Source organism: Varanus komodoensis, unplaced genomic scaffold, assembly GCF_004798865.1.
Source record: "Varanus komodoensis strain SLA01 unplaced genomic scaffold, ASM479886v1 scaffold9, whole genome shotgun sequence".
Taxonomy (NCBI): domain Eukaryota; kingdom Metazoa; phylum Chordata; class Lepidosauria; order Squamata; family Varanidae; genus Varanus; species Varanus komodoensis.
The window spans coordinates 34,663,607-34,683,007 of NW_025336598.1; the positions used below are offsets into that span (position 1 = coordinate 34,663,607).

The 19,401-nt window shown below is 40.2% G+C and overlaps 1 protein-coding gene across 2 annotated transcripts; it reads left to right on the forward strand.

Moving 5' to 3' along the window:
* Positions 1-1,174: 1,174 nt before the first annotated feature.
* On the forward strand, positions 1,175-19,157 carry WDSUB1 (WD repeat, sterile alpha motif and U-box domain containing 1). 2 transcript variants are annotated; one of them, XM_044418114.1, is made up of 8 exons: positions 1,175-1,348; positions 4,044-4,459; positions 5,747-5,931; positions 10,798-10,887; positions 13,557-13,650; positions 15,749-15,782; positions 18,577-18,617; positions 18,707-19,157. In XM_044418114.1, exons 2-8 carry the CDS (start codon positions 4,062-4,064, stop codon positions 18,816-18,818), a joined length of 954 nt encoding a protein of 317 aa, XP_044274049.1. In that variant the 5' UTR covers positions 1,175-1,348; positions 4,044-4,061; the 3' UTR covers positions 18,819-19,157. The 2 variants fall into 2 exon arrangements, with proteins under 2 accessions (XP_044274049.1, XP_044274048.1); XM_044418113.1 differs by lacking the exon at positions 1,175-1,348 and adding an exon at positions 1,484-1,584.
* The last annotated feature ends 244 nt before the right edge of the window (positions 19,158-19,401 follow it).

The window sequence follows — 19,401 nt, forward strand, 5'->3', positions numbered from 1 at the left end:
GTGCCAGGTTAAGACCTTTTTATTTAATAACCTTCAAGTAGCATTTGGATACCTCTTAAGCAAGCACTGCCAGGCTAAAGTGACTTCAAACTTTTAGGGCTTATCAGTCATTGCTGTTATGTGCCACCAAATCATTTTTGGCTTCTTGTGACCCTATGAATGAGCACCCTCCAAAATGTCCCATCCATGACAGCGCTGCTCAGCTCTAGCTAATCCCAAGCTTTATGGACTCAAGCTATCTCATATTTGGAGAGCCTGTTTGTACAATGCATTATAGTTTGTTGTTGTCAGAGTTGTTTACAGGTCATTTAGTTATGATGTGACACTCCAGTTTCACTTCTTGTAAATGGCATTTTCAATTAGATTTTTGAGGATGGGAATTAATTATTACTTAGACAGTGGGGGGGAAAACACTTTTTCAGTTGTGTAAGTGCACTATTCCATAGTGCCATCTTGATGTTATATAGCAGAAAAGGAGAAAGGAAATGCTCTGTGTACTATGGATCTTAATTCTGTGACAAAACCGAAAAGTAGATGCAGTGGATTAACAGCCTTATATAGAAAAGCTCTTAGATGAAATACGATTGCTTATGGATGGATCTTTAAAACTAGAAATGTATCCAAGAATGTAATGTAGATCAAATGACGTTAAAAGCTAAACAAGGTTAGTGGAATGGGTCAAGTGAACAGCCATGAGAGGACCAAGGGCAATATAGTAAAGCAGCCAGGCAAGTTTACACAATTATTAGTAGTCCATGAAAGCCTATGATAAATGTTAACATTAAAGGTGCAATAAAAATCGTGTACATGGAATAGATGGACCTGTGGTCTGATCCAGCAGGGCTTATGTTTTTATTGCAATTAATAAATAAACCTTCTTTGAATAACATGCCTTTGGTTCATATGCTTCACATGGCATGATATGGGCTAACAGGGAATTAATTTTATGTTGAAATAATCAGAATTCAATCCTGAAAGTCAGGAAGAAGGCCAGTGAAAGGCCACCGTAGCCCCTCTTCCAATCATCCAATTTTGGAATAATATGGGAAATGTGATCTGGCGATACGCTAGTCACTTTTCGACTGTGGGTTTTCCATTCTCCAGCACAATACATGCAAGAAACCTTTTCCCCTCCGCTTTAGTAATGGGCTAGAGCCATGCCTTGCCCAGCCTCCGCTCCGCTTGTTCCTTTGCCTACTGCAGCGCGCAGGCGTCATCCCTGCTTCCCAATGTTATTCCGAGCGTTTCACCCAGCAAACACCTCCCCACCGGGAGGGAGGCACCTGCGCGGGAGGAAAGGCCAACAGCCAGCGAGCAGGCCGACCGGGACAGCAAAGAACCCCGCAAGGTGAGAGGCGCCCGACCCCACCCAGCTTCGCCACCCTCCGCCTTCGCGTTCTAGCTGTCACGTGAGCTGCCTGCCATTTCTCCCTCGGGCTCGGATGGAGGAAGCCAGTGTCGGTCACGTGACTTGTTGGGAGTCTGTGTTGTTTTGCCACCGCTCGGCCGAAAGTGTCTCGCGCTCCTCCTTCCCTTTCTCCCACCTAAGACAATCGGAAAGCCACGGCGCAGCCGCGGGAAGAGGTAGGGATGGGATAGGATGGGGCGGGGGCGTCCCGCTCTCAAGTCTGAGAAAGGTCTGTGGAGGGGGGCGGGGCCCTCGCCGCATACTCCGGGCGGTTCGGGAGCATCCGAGCAGGCGCCGCCCGCCCTCCGCTTCGGAACTCGGCGGCGCGCGCCTTGGAGTCGGTGGGCGGAGCCCCTTCCTGCCAGAGGCTCCCTTTCCCCCCTCACGTCCCGGCTAGGCTGTGGTAACTTGCTTCGTCGAAATGAATTTTATTAGAAACAATCCTCTCAGCAGTCTTTATTTATTTTACTTTTATCCCGCCCTTTAGAGGAAATCTCCCCCAAGGCAGTTCACCATAAAAGCAGTTTAAAAATACAGACAAAACATTCTAATTACAAGAACTAGAAACAGCCTCAGCTTAAAACAGTTACAAACCTTTCTCACAACACTTAATATGATACAACATGAAGAAGATGGATTTAGTTTCATTGGCACTTGTTAAAAATGAGCTTCTCCTGTTGCTTATTAATCTGCACAGGATTGATGGTTTACAGGAACGAAAAGACAATCATGATCATAATAAACTGTTAAGTATGTTAAGTAGAGAATATAATTGGTATGTTAACTCATCATAAAATAGTATGGTATAATCCTGTGCCTATGCAGGCAAAAAAGACCTATACCACCTAGCTTTCCTCATACTGCCACACTGTGAAGGAAATACTAGGAGTTGTGGGACATTTTTGCCTAAACATTGTATTAAACATGAATAAGTTTGTGCTCTTAAACACTCAAAGCACCTGGGCAAATAGAAATGTCTCCACCTGGTGTCACAAGGTTCTCAAAAGAGGCTTCAAGCAACCCTGTATGGTAGTTGCAGGCATAAAAGTCACATAAAGCATTCAGTTTCACCTTAAAAGAATAAAATGCAAAGAACAAAATGCTAAAACAAACCAGCCCTCTAAAATCGTTTCACAATGGATACATTTCCTCATCTGGGAGGGGGAAGTGATGGACATAACCTTCCAATATCATTTGTAACATTTTTCATAGGATCTGTAGCTTTTCTATTTTGCCTATGTTAATTTCAAAGTATGTGGTTCTCCATGTAATGGATGAGGGAAGCTTTCATGCCATTCACTTTGCATTTACTCAATAATATATTTTTTTACTATTTACCATCTGTTTAAAGAGGGAACTAGGAATTAGTGAAAGCTTTTTGCTGGATGAGGTGGGCAGGGTGGCAATTTTTGCTATTTTCTCCTTTCCCTTGCAGCTCCCAACACTACTATACCATGTTCTGGAGGATCCCCCAACCCTCCATATCAGATTTGTAGGGGTCTAGGAGACTGCAGGGGAAATGGATGAAACTCCCCCCATGAGAACATGGGGTTTGTGGAGTGTGCCCCATTTCTTTTAGAACCATATCAGAACCAGCACAAATGCTTCCAGCATGGTTTGTGCTCCTTGAATTATGCCATCACGTGTAGCTGCCTATATGGGGTCACATATAGGTTATCCAATAAGTACTCACTGCTTTTTTTCTTATCTTTCAAGCTCCGTTGCCCCTTTAACATTTTAAGGTAAAAGTTGTTGTTCCTTACTCTCTGAACAGAGATAATATCAAGACAGCAATTGCTAGAATTGCTTTTCAGCAATTTTAAAATAGATATTCTACAAAAGGAAAAAGGAAGGGAAGAAAGGGGAAAGAAGAGAAAAGCAAGCAAATTCTCAGCGGTATCATCTGATCTGAATTGGTAGTCCTCCCTGTCTTTAGTGCATCTACAGAAACAACATGGAGGTCCTTAGATCTCTGGCAGATAGCTGGAGGCCAGCATGTGCTTACCTTCTACCAGTGGGTCCAGAAAAATTGACAGCTGGAATCAAGTGTTCCTTCTGGTAGGAAAAGGGGAAGCAGGCCTCCTGTAACTGTTCCTCCCTTGCTGTGATGTTTCTGGGAGACAGAACCTTGCAGTGGCTCATGAATGGACCACAGTGTGTGTGCTTTCTGCTCTGCAGTCCTAGAAAGAATACTATACAGATACAAATATTCTGTATTCAAAGTTTTGTTCTTTGGAACTTTAACACAATTTAGGGTGTGTGCCCACTACAGTGACATGTTCAGGATTTTTCCACAACCATGAGAGACAAAACTTTTAGGGTGCAGGACTAAAAATGACTCGCTGGCTAATACTGGGACCTTTTACCCAGTGCGCAGGACTGTGGTTTAAGTGAAGATTTAATTTTCTGCATTTTAAAACCTCTCTCTGTGGTTTCTTAGGTATTTATGTTATCTGGCTATTGTTTACATTTATTGCTTTACCTTTGCTATGATTGGAGCCAGTAACAATTCAAATTTACTTTGCTAATGGACAAAAATTTATCTAAGGATAGATCAGCTTTCTTATGTAAATGATTAACAGAGGAGAGCATAATGTTATGAAGAACTATTACAGCTTCTCTTTTTTTATTGCAGGACACATTGTATGACAAAATGGTGAAATTAATTTGCACTTTGGCTGATCACAAAGATGATGTCAACTGTTGCGCTTTGTCCTCTTCCTACCTGGCTACATGTTCCTTGGACAAAACTATTCGGCTATATTCTTTAAGCAACTTTGTGGAGCTACCTTATTCCCCTTTAAAAGGCCACACTTATGCTGTCCATTGCTGCTGCTTTTCTCCTTTAGGAAATATTTTAGCTTCATGTTCTACTGATGGCAACACAGTTCTGTGGAATACTGAAAATGGACTAAAACTGGCAGTGTTGGAGCACCCCTGCCGAAACCCAGTAAGAATTTGTCGATTTTCTCCCAATTCTACATACCTAGTTTCAGGAGCAGCTGATGGAAGTGTAAATCTTTGGAACGTTCAGTCCTTGAAAGTGTATCGGTGAGTATGCCAGATCTGAGTTAATCAGAAAGATGTTAACCCACATCTTGTATTTGTAAAAGTTATTAGATCTGCCTCTATATTGCATTATTGTGATGGAATAATCCAATAGACTCCATTTTACTGTAGTAAAGATGAAGTCTGTATAACTTCTACTGATAATAAAAATAGTGATAACCATGATCCTTGGGTTTCAGTTCATTAAAATGAATCCTTGGGTTCCAGGTATTGCATGAAACATCTGCACAAAGTAATGATACTTTCTGTAGATATTTTATGAAAATAAAATTTTGTTTGTTTATGGGAGACTGTTGTTTATGGGAGACTGTTGTTGTGAAGGTTAGTGCTTTGACATAAAGGCAGTGCTCAACATAAATATTTAAACTTCTAGCACCAGTTTTAAAATGGTATTTTAGGCAGAAATTCTGTGCAGATACAAAACCATTTCAGATTCCTCAGTCTCAGCCTCAGCTTTTTAGGTGCTCTATTGTAATTCATTGTTAAGAGAGAGAATATTAATATTATGAATACTTTGATGAATGAGGAATTAATCATGGTACCTGTAAAACATAACTTTTTGCATTTTGGAAAAATAAATTAATATGCATGATATCTAACATAAACCTGGTTACATTGTACAATTAAAATATTAAAGGTTGATGAACTTTATTCATGGAATTAAGTGTCCTCACTTGGTGTAATACTAAATCATGTTTTACTATTGCAGATAAAGCCTCAGCGAGCCAGGAGCTCATAGACTACTTCCTCTTCAGCGTGGCCACAAGGTGGAGTTCAAAGGCTTTTGCCTCTGTTTAGCTTAATTGCGATTTACCCTCATTCCAACTCTGGCAAACAGTGGTTAATCCTGATTTGGTTGGAAGAAATAAAGGAGCTTCAAGACCTAGTTTATGAGGCTGCCATCTTTCAATCAATCATACTCAAGTCTAACTTGCATTTTTGAATTTGGACAACGGATTAAATTGCAGTTAATCTAAAACAAAACAGAGGTTTTGAAAGAGAAGGGATAGGTAGTATATAAACCTATAGCATGCTGAGGCTTCTGCCCATAATGTTACATCATAACTTAGCATTGCATCTGTACCACAAGTAAATAGAAGGGGATAAGTATTGTATTTTTTTAGTTATGTGATTTCTTTTCTTAGATTTTGAAAATATCCTCCTTTTATATTTATTCTGTTTGTGACCATCTTGTTTTTTATTCAGTCTTGTAACATTTCCAGGACTTTGTGCTTCCAAATTTCAGATTCCTTTATTATTGTCTTTCAGATCTGGTAGTGTTAAAGATGGCTCTTTGGTAGCTTGTGCATTTGCTCCTGATGGAAATTTCTTTGTGACTGGATCTTCATGTGGAGATTTAACCATCTGGGATGACAAAATGAGGTGCTTGTATAATGAGAAAGCTCATGATCTTGGAGTTACCTGTTGTGATTTTTCTGCACAGCCGCTTTCTGGTTAGTTAACTTGTAAATTAAATAAGTTTTTAAATATTTCATTTTCAGCCCTACCTCTTATGCATATTCTTTGTTGTTAGTCCCTGAGGGGAAGGGAAACAGGCTGTTCTTGTGCTGGGCATGTTTATGGAAAAATATCTGAAAAATCTAAAACATTTCCTAGATGACTGCCATATTTATATTGTCAGTAGTATACTTTGTGAAGAAAGGCTACCTGTGAGAAGGAGAATTATTCTAAGAAGTTACAATTTTATGCTATTTTCCACATTGAACTCATTTTGCATTTTCAGTGTCTTTAAAGACAACAAAGTGAAAAGAATAAGCAAGTCTTTAACTCTATATATACTTACAAGTAAGTTCCATTGAAAATAGGAATTACTTCTGATTGGTCATGTATAGCTATATACCTGAGAAGCCCTGTCGGATGCTTTAGTTAAAGAATATTTGAAATGTCATAGTTCAGGACATTCTTTCCTTCCTTTTTGCAATGGTCTCCCCTTTCTTCATCCTAACCCTGCCCCACACTTGAGAATGTTTTAGTAGCCTGAAATAATCTATCCACAATTAACTCATCACTGGTTCTCCTATGGGTTCCCCATAACAAGTCTGAATATTCCAGAGTCTGCCCTCCCTGTGTGCTGGATCCAGTATAACTTAGGATCAGCCCAGAGTTTCACAGAATTTCCTTGGCAAAATTCTAAGCCAACTGAGAAATGGCAGCCCTCTGTGTAATGATAACTGTCCTTGGAGGTGGAAAATGAGTGCCCTGGAGTGAATGCTGCTTCAGGGAATGTTCTTCACTATAGGAAGATAAGAATGGATCTGTTGCACCCTTTGATGATTGAACCTGAAGTTAGTGATTTAGTTCATATGTAATTCTAAGCCATGAGTCCTGTAAATGTGCTGTGCCTCCCCACAACCTCCACCTCACCTCCACTTAGAATAGAAGGGTTGGAAGGGGCCAAGAAGGACATCGAGTCCAACCCAGATAACTATGCATTTTCTTCTTGAATGTCTTCAGTCAGAAAGAGCACACAGCCTTTCTTGGCAACTGGTTCCACTGTGGTATTGCTTTTACAGTTAGGAAATTCTTCCTTGTGACTAGCCTGCACCTGGTGTACTGCAGTTTAACTTTGTTGCTCCTTGTCCTACAATATGAGATGAACGGGAATAGGTCTTTTCCTTCTTCCTTATGATAGCCTATCATGTCACCTCATAATTGCCTTTTTCTCAAGGCTGAACAAGCCTAATTCTTCCCTCCTCTCATCGTGAGACTTACTTTATCATCTTTGTGGCCCTCCTCTGAGCCCTCTCCTTTCAGCGTCATTTTTAAACCTGGGTGCCCAAAACTGAACACTGTATTCCAGGTGAGGTCTGACTAATGCAGAGTAGAGGGAAATGAGTACTTGATTACGGGTTTGCAGCAAAGTGTACTTTGTCAAATTAGCAAATTTAGTTTGCCAGTAGTTTGTGCAAACCAGGATTAAACCTTTATGAGATTTTTCATTGATACTGCTTTGCATATTTCCTAAATGGTGGGGGCACATTTGACCACTAGCCTGTCAATTGAGAAGTAAACAGATTATTATTTTTACTGTTGTTTCATTCTTACAACTTCTAACATTTTTGACACAATATATACATTTTTATGCTTTCCTTTTTTGCTTATATAAGTAATTTTTTTAATTTATAGAAGCATCTTAAAATATTTCCATATAAGATTTTTCTTGGGACCTGCAACCCTGATCGTATATAAAAACTTTAAATAAAATAAAATTAAAAATAAATAAATTTTAGTATGGGAATATAAGAATCTGAGCACTGGGCAATTTTGTTTTCTCTCCTTCTTTCCAACATTCCTTATTGTTTCACTCTTCTCTAGCCCAGGTCCATCCTCCACAAATCTGATAGATCTGTTATTGGGCCATCTGTACAGCAGTTTAATTAAATCAGATGACAATTAAAATAATATATTTAATTGGTAGAGGTGTTAGGCATAGATTCTGTTTACAGAGTAAAGTGCAATCCTATGGATATTTAGGGGGGAAAGCCCTACAACTTTCTGTATTCCCCAGTCAGAATAGGAAATAGCTCCGATTCTTTCTGATGGTCCTATTTGCATGAACGAGAGCTTTTTGGTACAAATGGAGTTGTCCCCCACTCCCCATCTGGTTTAGAACTTTGCAGGAGCAAAGTGTTAAGCCCAGTCATACTTAGGCCCAAAATTAGATCATGAGCCTGAGCTGAAATTTAAATGTTAAAATCTATTCTTGCAATTACTGATTTTTATGAATGGTCCTGTGCCTCTCTTGACACTCAGTCAACTGTTACTCAGATTCTTCAGAATCACAGACAGAAGACATTGTATAGATTGCTTCTGCTCCTTGATGGGAGGATTCCATGCCTTGACATAGGGATAGAGTGAGTCTTCTTGCACTCAAGGCAGTCAGTTCAGCTCTTGTTTTGTCATACTCTGAACAAATCATTTGCTTGGTGCACTTGTGTGTAGCTGAAAGCTAATCCTAAAGCTATCACTTTAGGAATCCTAAGACATCATTTGCTGGTTGGACCTAGTGAATCATATAACAAATCCTGGCAAATTAAGTAATTTCTGTAAAGTCAAATCTTTATTGCACTGGTGTACATACCTTGATTATGATTTCTGTTGTAGCCAGGAATCTCTATATCTAATCTTTTAAAAAAATCGATCAGAGACAATCTCATGGATCTCCATTTTCTGTTGATACAGATTTCTTTTTTTCACTGTTGTCTGTTTCTTTGACTTGTATACAAGCATTATAGTGATTTGCCTTTGATTTTGACAGTGATGCACTCAACTATAGGCATTTTCCCCATTTTATTCTCTTTTGGGAAAACTGCTAAAGCTATTCTGTCTTTTCATCCTGCCAGCTACATCATGTTTTCCCCTTCCCCTGTGGTTGTTTACTAATTGGCATCTTAGAATTGAATGGGTCGTATAAATAACTCTTTCTTTCCTTTTCTGTCAAATATTTTTTGGTTCAGTTGCACAACACTGTTTTGTTCATGGTCAAATATCCTGACAAAAATCTCAGAAGAAAGGATGGGTTACAGATACGTTCCAGAATAAAAATCTGCAGAGGCAGAGTGCTAGCTTGGACAATTTGAGAACTCATGTCCTAGACATTCTAGTTTTGGCTGCTTCCTAATTTGTTGTGATGCTAAGAACTGTTTCTGTTCAAGGATGGAATGTTAGTAGAATGCACCACTATTTAAGCATGTATTGAAGAAATTTTCTAAGGAATCTTTAGAAGCACATGTTAATGGTGCAGCTCTCTAAAACTCATAGCACACTTTTCCCTACAGAGGGATAATTTTTCCCATTGAAGTTGCTGTTTGTTCCATTGCTTTGGTAGTTATACATCAACATAACAATCTTATTTCTGGACTGCTGGGCTTACCCTCCACAGAGTCCTCTCAATTTATGGTAGGGCTCGTTTGTTCTGGTCTCTATGGTTTAAAATTACTGTGTTACTATATGTCGAAGTTAAAATAAGCAGAACCTGCCTTACATCCACTGTGGCATCCTTCTGGGGCAAGTATTTGAGTTGGAAGTAGGTATTACTGCATTGTAGTGGTTCTAGTCCTAGTCAGAGGGCCATTTCCGGAAGGAGGTGTTTGGGGAGTATTGTTCAACTCCATGGATTCTCTAGCATGAACTGCATGAGGGATTTTCTGTCCCCCATGCTGTTCAACGTCTAAATGAGACTGCTGGGTGAGGTCATCCAGAGGTTTGCAATGTGTTGCCCTCAGCATGCAGATGCCCCATAGCCCTCTCTCCTTTTCATTGTCAGTAAGTGAGGTTGTGCATATGCTAAACCATGGGTCCTCAAACTACGACCTGCGGGCTGGATCCGCCCCGACATGCCCATTTATCCGGCCCGCCATAGAAGTTTTGGACTTGCTGAGGCCACACGCATGTGGTGAGGTGCCGGCTTGCTCTCAAGGAGATCGTTTTGAATCTCCTTGCAATCAGGGTGCTGCGGGGTGTGTGCACGGCGAGGCACTGGCTTGCTTGCACGGAGATCCTTTTCTCTAAGTGAGTCCAAAACGATCTCCTTGCGAGCAAGCTGGTGCCTCGCTGTGCGGCGGCTTGCTCTCAAGGAGATCGTTTTCTCTGAGTGAGTCCAAAACGATCGCCTTGTGAGCAAGGGAGATCATTTTGCACTTGCTCAGAGAAAACGATCTCTATGCCCCCCTGCCTGCACTGCCTTGGCGGCGTGCACCCATCGCCGGCACCTTTCAACTGGCCCTCTGTTCAAAAAGTCTGAGGACCCCTGTGCTAAACCAATGGTTGGCTGTGACATTGGACTGGGTGTAAGCTAGTGTGTTTTGTCTCAAATGTCTGTTTCTGGTAAGGCTTTTCAAGATATACCGGGTTATCCAGGTGCTTGAAGGGATTACTTCTCCCAGGTTTTTTTTTCTTTTACAGGGTCATTCTTCACTGTGTTTTTGGTTGTTTTTTTAATTTGTTGGTGTTTCTTTTGCTAATGTTTTATAGTATGCTTCTTGTGTTTCATTGTATTTTGTTTTTATGTATTGTTGTAAACTGCTCAGACTGCTTCAGCTATTGGGCAGTATAGAAAGAATGAAACATGTTCTCTTGGAAGATGCACAGGCATGTGTGTGTGTGTTCATAGGTTATCATATGAGTGGCACCTGTGAAAATACTCTGGTCCTCATGATTATGGATAAGCAGTCAATGATAACTGAAGCTGTGCATAACAAGCTTTGAATTGTGTCCCTGTTACTGAACATGCAGACGTTTATTAAAAGATTGGAAGCATTAATTTGTTCCTTTTCTGAGGCATTTCATTTTTTAATTAGGTAATAAACAAGATATTAAATATTTCCAGATGGCATCTTCTGGTCAAGATAGTATAATTAAGACATGGCTTATTTCACATGTTGATACAGGTATGTATGATTTTTAAATAATCTTCCCAAAATTATAAATTTTAATACTGCTTTGCTTTTGAATTAGCTTTTGCTTAACCAGTAACAAATATAATAGTTATGGTGGAGGCTATTCTGAAAACAGAGGGAAAAAGAAGTACTACCAGGGTAATAAATGCTAGCTACGTTCTAGTGAACAATCATGACTATAAGCTATATTTATTTTAGAGAAGGAAATGTATAAATTAACAATATACTAAAACAGCAGTAAAACAGTAAAAGGAAACCAAGGACAGGTTAAGAGGCATTAACAGTTCAAAGACAAGAAGTTACTTTTACAGGAATGCCAAAATCCTGTGCTGTGTACAGTGTTTTGTTGATTAACATAATTTTCTTTGTTCATTATTGGGGGTCCTAGTTGTTCCACATTCAGTACAGATAATCTGAGTCTCAAAACTTGTTCAAAAGAGTAATCCTAGGGGTGAGGTGCCTGATCACAGCAGCTCTATTCCATTGCATTGTCAGCAGGCTAGAAAGAGCACTGGAGCCATGCCTCCTCATCCTCATCTTCCTTTCCCCAAAGGGTTCTTCTCTACAGAAAGACAGACTAATTTAGAACAGCCTCAGAGCTAGTCTAACATTTTATATGTGCAGGTTGAGGGGACCATGGATCCATGTCTGCTCCTTCCCCACTCGGCACCACATTTGGCTTTCCCGCCATTAAACTGACATCTTGTGGTTTTAAAACATGAAACAGGGAATTACTGTGCTGTTAATGAGAAGCTGTTAAGTTGGACTAGTTAGCCCTTTTTACATAGTGACCTGCTTCATATGACATGACAGCCCAGCAGGGCAATAGGCCATTGTGGGTTGTTCTGTTGAGTGAACTGAGCAGTTTCCCAGGATGGGTTATTCATCATGAACAAGCAGACCTGAGAACCTACAGCTTGTTTTAGGGTTTTTCATAACTACAGTAGCTTGTGTTGACTAAACCTGGCAGGTTGATTTTATTATGGATTTCTAGAAGTGACTAGAGTGACCTGGCCAGAACTATAAAAACCCTGCTGCTCCTTGTAATCTCACTTGTGCCTCCATTTTACAGTTTTGCTGTGATGTGTGTGTTTCCCAGTCCCACTCACTGCTGTGCAATCCATATCACGCTGCAACAGCTGGTACCAGAAACAAGCCAGAATAGTGATGGGGAAGCCAAAAGTGGCTGGAAAGATGGTACTTTGCTAGTAGGTGTTGTTACCGTGGGTGTGCTTGCTTTAATGTGAAGCAACCTTTTTTAAAAGGGTGTTTGTTAGCTAGCAATGTAAGCACCAAAATGGATGAGGGGAATATAAGTATGTTCAGCTAAATATTGGAGAGGCAGAGGTACATTGGGAGGAGGTGTACTTGCTTTAGCGTAATGAGAAACAGCGTTTATTTTTTTAAGGTGTTTGTTAGTAGTAATGCAAGAGGGAAATATTGGCTAAATATCAGAGAGGCAGACTTGTAACTGTAAAAGTCCCTGAAATAAAAGAAAAGGTCAGGCTGGCAAACTCATTCCCATCTTCATAAGGCCTCAAATTCATTCCATATGGCCAACTGATTCAAGCATGTGGGTTCTTTCTCATGGTAGTCAGGAGTGCCAGGGGACCAATGACAGAAAGGCTTCTGACATAGGGATCGAGGTAACGGAGTTTGCCGCAGAGGGATGTGTCCTGGAGCCAGTGGAGGACTGAAGGAGAGAACAAGCCACAGTGAGGCCTGTCATCTGTCAGAAGGATGATGGGTCGCTCAGCTAACCTGTGGCAGCTTGTTCACAGAATGGCTTAGTGTGATACATGGAGCTGTCCTGTGGCTTTCCCTAGAAATAAATAACTAAATACCATGTATTCTGTCATATTTTAAATAGTGAGTTATTGAAATTTTCCAAGTGAAATAACTAATCGGAAAACAAAACCAAAAAACCCACTTCAGTGGTACCACAGTCTGTTCTTTGTGGTGCCTTGTCAATAAGTAACATCCTTTAAAATCAGTTTAGTCTCCTTTTAAACTGAAAAGTGGGGTGTGTGAAAATACACCAGGGCACAGTAATGGTCTCAAACATCTGGATGAAAATAATATTTCCATAATCCTGGGTAGTATGTTCCTTCTCTCTGTGTACTCATCCAACCCAAGGGTATGCTCATGTGTTGCTGACCATCAATTCCTAATGAATTTGAACAGTAAAGTACTTGTTAATGAGGCACCATTATTTTAGGTTGCCACTAGCAATTTCCCTAAGATGCATGATTACAGTGCTATAGCAGGACATAAAAATATTTCCCTGTGGTCATGTCATTCTCCTTCACAGGGCTGTCAGGAGTTTCTTTTGAGTAAATTGAGAGAAAAGAAACTGCCATCAAAGTAGAAAAAGGCTGCCTACCTACAGTGTGTAGTACCTCATTCATACTGAAGAGATGCCTAGATTCAATCACTATTTTTTTCACCTAAGGATCAGAAAAAAAAACTCCTAAAGAGCTGTTATATTCAAGATACAGAACATGGCCTAGCCATTCTTTGTCAAGCTGTCATCAGTCTAATCATTTTCTTATGTGAAAACAGGGATGAAGAGTGATATATAGGTATATATGTTTGTAAATCTAATATGATAAACCTGTGTTTAATAAAGTTTTTTATTTAATCTCTGTTCATTTTAATAGGTCTTGAACTGAAATATAAGTGTACATTAAGTGGACATTCTGCCCCTGTCCTAGCTTGTGCTTTTTCCTATGATGGGCAAATTTTAGTTTCTGGGTAAGAATCTTTGCTTCAGTTTTACTGCAGCTTTAGTCTCTCTCCTTGAGTCATTAAGGAAGAATCCAACAATGTCATTGTACCAATGCAAAATTACAATGCCTTAATTAAGAGACATCTAGTGCAACAGTTTGTGTGATGGCTTTTCCAGAGATGACATTGTCAGATCCTTAATTTCCTTTTTATATGTATAAAGATACTTCTTTATGTAATTTAAAGTAATGCAAAATGAACAAATATGGGACAGTTACAATGTCATAAGTGAATTGTGAAATTTAAGTTTTACTTTTCAGTAATGTAGAAGTTTATATGCAATTCTTGAAGACAGTTCATTTTCATACATGCAGTAGTCTCAGATCAAATCTGCTTGGAAATAAGGGCATCAGGCATGTTAGACTTGCTCTGCAGTTACTTAAAGGCATATATAGTAAAATATATGTGCATAATCTTCACCTTTTCTAGAGCCAACTTTGCTGTCATAATCCATGGAAAATGTAGGGGACATTTTCGTGTTAAACTGTATTTTAAACTGTAGTCAGTGGGTTTCACATGCCTGAAGATGCAAGCAGTGATACCACAGCTCCTACTGCACAAGTGAATAGCTGTTACAAAATAACTTGTAACGTATTAAATCACTCTTGTCAAGTTTTCTGAAATTTTGGCTCAAGCAGCTCTTGTATGACTCCTGTTCAGTGGGAGAAATACATCCAGAAAACAAGTCCAAGAGTTCAGCTAACTAGCGGAATCTGTACAGAATTGGCCTTCAGAACAGTTTGCTCCCAACATATTTCTGGTTTGGTCAGTCTCTTAGCATTAACTTGAAGTTGCAAAAGTGGCCAAATTCCATAGATGAGTGTTAAAGATGAATAAATGTGCTATGCTAATAACCAAATCACTGTCTAACAGTAGCACTAAGTACTGAAATCAGTGGCACTGGTAGTGTAACTTAGGGTGCAGTCCTGTGGCCTCTCAGAATTGTCTGGGTGGCCATAGGATTATTTGGAGACTTGGCTCTGTGGTCTTGGAACTGCGACTCGCAGTGCTGAGCCAATGCCCTGCCCCTCCTTCTCAGCCAGCATGGAAGGAACTGTGCTGGCTGCTTCTCTAAGGCCTAGCTGGAACTCAGGAACAAAAGGGGCATAATGGAATGGGGGGAAACCTTCAGCTGATGGCTTTTGATTTTTCCTGTTGGACTCTCAGCCTCTTTCCTTCTGTCTTCCTGGCACTTCATTCAGATAGCCAAAAGCACTCAGGACTCCAGTGGTAGAGATTGCTGCTACCACACCTTACTCTGTGCACTGGATCACGTAAGGCTCCCAAGTTCAGAAACTTACATGTATCCTCAGTGGAGGGTGTTGGATTGTACCCTTACTGATTGGTCCAGCTAAAAGCTACATATACGGATACACAGGGTTACAAATGCCCAATATACAAATGACCCCTACTTATGAACAAACTGCCATAAAGCCCATGAAGCATAGGAAGGATCAGAAGCACCTTTCTTTTGCTAACCCTAACCCTACCCTGGATTTCTGCCATAACCCTAAAATCTGGCATAATTCCCCATGCAGTACACCACTTTGCAAAATCCCCACTTTCCAGAGATTTTTCTGTCCAGCTCATTCTATCTGCCCCTGTCAAGCACCTTCCAGGGCTCAGAAGCATCAGAAGCACCTTCCTTTTGCTAACCTACCCTGGATTTTCTCTGTAACCCTAAAATCTGGCATAATTCCCCATGCAGCATACGGCTTTCCAGAATCCTCCGTTAAAAATTACTTTTGAAAATTGTGATCAGCAGAGAGAGTGAGGAGAAAGGAGGCACTGGTGTGTTGGGGGTTGTGGCTAGAGGTATTCATGGTTTTTCCACTTTCATAGGGTTCCTGTGCTGCTAACCCCCACAAACCTGGAGGTCCAGCTATACATGTTCCGATTTACATACAAATTTTACTTAAAGACCAGTTTCCATTTTCTCATGAATGGAACTCATTTCTGACTTGGAAACTGTCTGTAGTTCATAATCTCCAGTACAAGACAAATTTTGCCCTATTTTGGTTAAATACTTTTTTACATATGAACAATTTCATTTATTTTCAATTAGGTCTGTGGACAAAACTGTAATGGTTTTTGAAACTGTAAGTACTTGACAGGGTAAGAGAGAAATCATTATTGCTTAAGAATAATATACCTTTTTCTTTGAATGCTATTTTAAGAACTGTTGATTTTAAAAGGTAACAGTCACTTCTTTTATCTAATTCTATCTGTTTGTATTCTTATTAATATTTATTCCTATTTATTGTTCTTGTTAATGGATTGGTTGATTCTTATTGATTTTAATGTTGTAAGCCATCCTGAGACGTTGTCGTAAAGGACGACATATAAATGTTTTAAAGAAAGAATAACAATATTTTAAGAAATTCTAAGTGCTTCTGTTGCATGATTCTGATATTATTGTCATGCAAATTCAGATTTCACTCTTCAAACCATTCAAGGATGCCATTATTGTATTTTACGGTGAATTGTTGAGAAGCCAAGCACAGGACTTCTATGATAACTGTGATGTCTTGCCAGCCCAGTATGTAAACAATCCACACATCCACCAGCAATAAAACTAAAGTCCCTTAATGCTAATTGTCTACAAGATTTACAACTCTCTATAGATAAGCTTTCTAATAGCAGTCCTTGCTATACAGATGTTAACCCCCTAATGGCTTCTCTTCCCAAGCCCACGTGGGATCATTCTCCCAAGTCATGCCTTTCCTCCCTCCTACGTAATAAACCTTGCTGTTGTTGATATCTACATAAAATCCTCCTGTTCTCAGCTTTTGAAAAATCCACAAGGCCTACTGTGTCTTCTGTTTCTGACTCGGGGAGATCAGCATGGGGCGGGGGGGGGGGGAAGCAGTTTGCTCTGCCTCTTTCTGAATAGAACTTGCAGCTTCCTCTTTGTCATGACTCCCTGGCTCTTATAAAGGACCAGGCGGTTGCTCAACGTGCTGGGAGTCAGAGGAAGACGCAGCAGCTGGCTCTGCTGTCCCTATGCTGAGTTGTGGGGTTGCTTCTTGGACACTGGTCGTCAAGTGCAAGTCTTCCTCGTGAGTCACTGCTTCTGTCGGAGCTTCATGCACGACAATAACAAAGGTTACAAGTGAGGCAGCGAGCAGGTACTGGAATCAAAACCTGCACTTTTGTAAGCTGGCATCTGCAAGTGCTGGCCAAGTCACGTTCACTGCAGAAAGAGGCACAGAGCCCAGTGCCTCTTTGTGCATGGGGGAATAAGCAGTGAGGGCAGTGCCGATGATGTTGTAGGGCAGAGACTTGTCTCTCTTGCTTTTACCAGGCCCACTGGGTTTGGTCTGCAGAAGAATCAGTGCCTGGACCAAAAGCAGGTGCCCTGCCCTGTGTTGATCTTGCTTTAGACCTTGAGCTCAGCATAGGGGATAATGCTCTGGCATAGCAAGGTAACAAAATGTTGACATTTATCAGTGTATGTTAAAAAGGTTGTTTCGTGATGATCCAATCTTGTTTGAATACAACGAATAAACATACCAAACTACTTTTAAGAATTTCTTAGCTGTGCTCACTTGCAGCTAGAACAGAGTATTCGCCTCAGAGATGTTTCCTAGCAGGAAACGCCCGTGCCATGGGGGTTGCAGCAGCAGGGAGTGGGGAGCAGGGAACATGTGGCTGGCTATCCAGCTGCGCATTCCCTGCTGCCATGGCAGAGAGTGGGGGAGGCCCAGGATAGAGGCCCGTAAGGCCTACCTGGGCACTTCCGGGGAGGCCAGCAGTGGCTGGTAGCCTCTTGGAAAAAGCAGCAAGTGGGGGTTGACAAGTGCTTTGCTTGTAGTTGGGCTTGGCTCGTGACACATTGCCCCATCATGATTAAAATAATCTTGTCTCAGAAAGAAATAAAACAACCATGCAACTTATATTTGATGGGATAGTGTGTTTTGCAATCCTGGTCAGTCAGGCTGCTGAAGGAGTGCCCTACTTCTGAAGCAGCTTGTTTTGCCACTGTTGATTGTTATGCACACAGTTGGTTGTTGCTGAATTTAAGTCCACATAATTAAATTGTTGCTTGCTTTCAAAGGTTTATGTTGACTACCCCAAGCTATGCTGGTAAACAAATTGTGGAAAACTGTATTCTTAATTTGGGTGTTTTAATACTGTGTAATAATGTGCAAAAGCTGAACATGAATTACCTGTTTTCATACTTTAAACACATTGTTTTTTCCAGTTAGGCTTTGATATAAAGGTTATATTCTTTTTAATAATAGAAGTGGGAAAATATTCTGTCATTTCTTTATGAGATGTCTACTAGAGTGTTTAATTTTAAGAGATATTAGAGAATAGTTTCATTTGATTGTGGGAGAAATTATAAAGACTTGAAACAGCCTAAAATTTTGGGAACTAAATTACATATCTTTCAAAATGCAACTTGAAGAAAATACTTTTTTTCCAAGAAGAAGGAAGTTTAGAATGCAGTGAAATGAGAGTACAAAAATAAGTTTGTGAAGGGTAACATCTAGTGGCCAAGTATGCTAACCACAGGAATTTGTTCTACTTAATGTAAAGATTGCTGCACAATTCTGGTAATAGTACTATTATTGCTTTATTGTTGCAAGTGTGTCATAATTCTAAATAGATTGCTTTTAAAGAAAAATAAAGGTTATCAGCTCATTTGAAGTATTCTGGGTTAGAATACTGCAAGTAGTATTCTATCTGGCATTAATTGGGGGATTTCTGCATTTATGGAGTACTCCAGTGCTAATGATTCATTTGCAACTGTAAGCAAACTATTTGATTGTTGTGCTCCTTCTTCATAAATGCATTTCTGTACTTGTTGGATTGAACTAAAGTTTAGATTATTGGTTATAGGTTGTGATTTTGTTTTCCCTAACAAATAAAATTGTATGTTGTTGGCAGAATACTGGGACAGTTCTACAGATCTTGACGCAGCATACCAGGTGTGTTATTAGCACAGGCTTTTCATAATATCAGCCAAGAGGAGTATTAAAAGTATGATAAGCATCTACCAAGTTACTTCTATTTCTAGATATGTTACCTGCTGTGCCTTTGCACCAGATGTGCCATTATTCGCTACGGGTTCAATGGATAAATGTGTAAACATCTGGCAGTTTGAACCAAAGCAGTTTTGCAAAGGTTAGTACAATTGGTTAGCATATATCGATATACAATAGATGCGAATCTGCCTTATTTCATCAGAAATTCATCGGAGAATTAGTATTATCTGATTTGGCTGGCAATAGCTTTTCAAGGCCTCAGGCCAATCATTCATATGATACTAACTACCAGGAAATGTGGACAGCAGAAGATCCACCTGAATGTTCAATTCTGAAAGAAAACTTTAACAATCCACATCATTCCAATATACTTTTTAGGCCAGTTCCAAGATCAAGAAATACTGTGCAAGCTTTGGAGTTCACCACCACATGTTCTTTATCACAAGAACAAGGCAAAAAAGTGCTAGGTGGAAGGAGGAACATGACTATTGTTCTAAGCTATAGAGCCTGCATTTGGTTAGCTTTAAGATGAAAGTGAGAGGAGACTACAGACATTCAGTTTATGCTCTACCAGATACAGTGGACCCTTGGCTCAGTTCACGACCAAATCGGGTTGCGAACAAAAATTTCATAAAAATTTTGATTCAGGTCGTGAACTCCACATTGGGTGGCGACCGCGATCGTGACCACCCCCCCCCCCCGAGTGGGGAAATGGCCACAATCGTGC

Coding starts and splice junctions, on each gene's coding strand:
- WDSUB1 (XM_044418114.1), top strand. CDS start 4,062: ATGGTGAAATTAATTTGCACTTTGGCTGATCACAAAGATGATGTCAAC. Junction 13,651..15,748: donor GGGCAAATTTTAGTTTCTGG/GTAAGAATCTTT, acceptor ATTTTCAATTAG/GTCTGTGGACAAAACTGTAA. Junction 18,618..18,706: donor ATCTTGACGCAGCATACCAG/GTGTGTTATTAG, acceptor TTCTATTTCTAG/ATATGTTACCTGCTGTGCCT.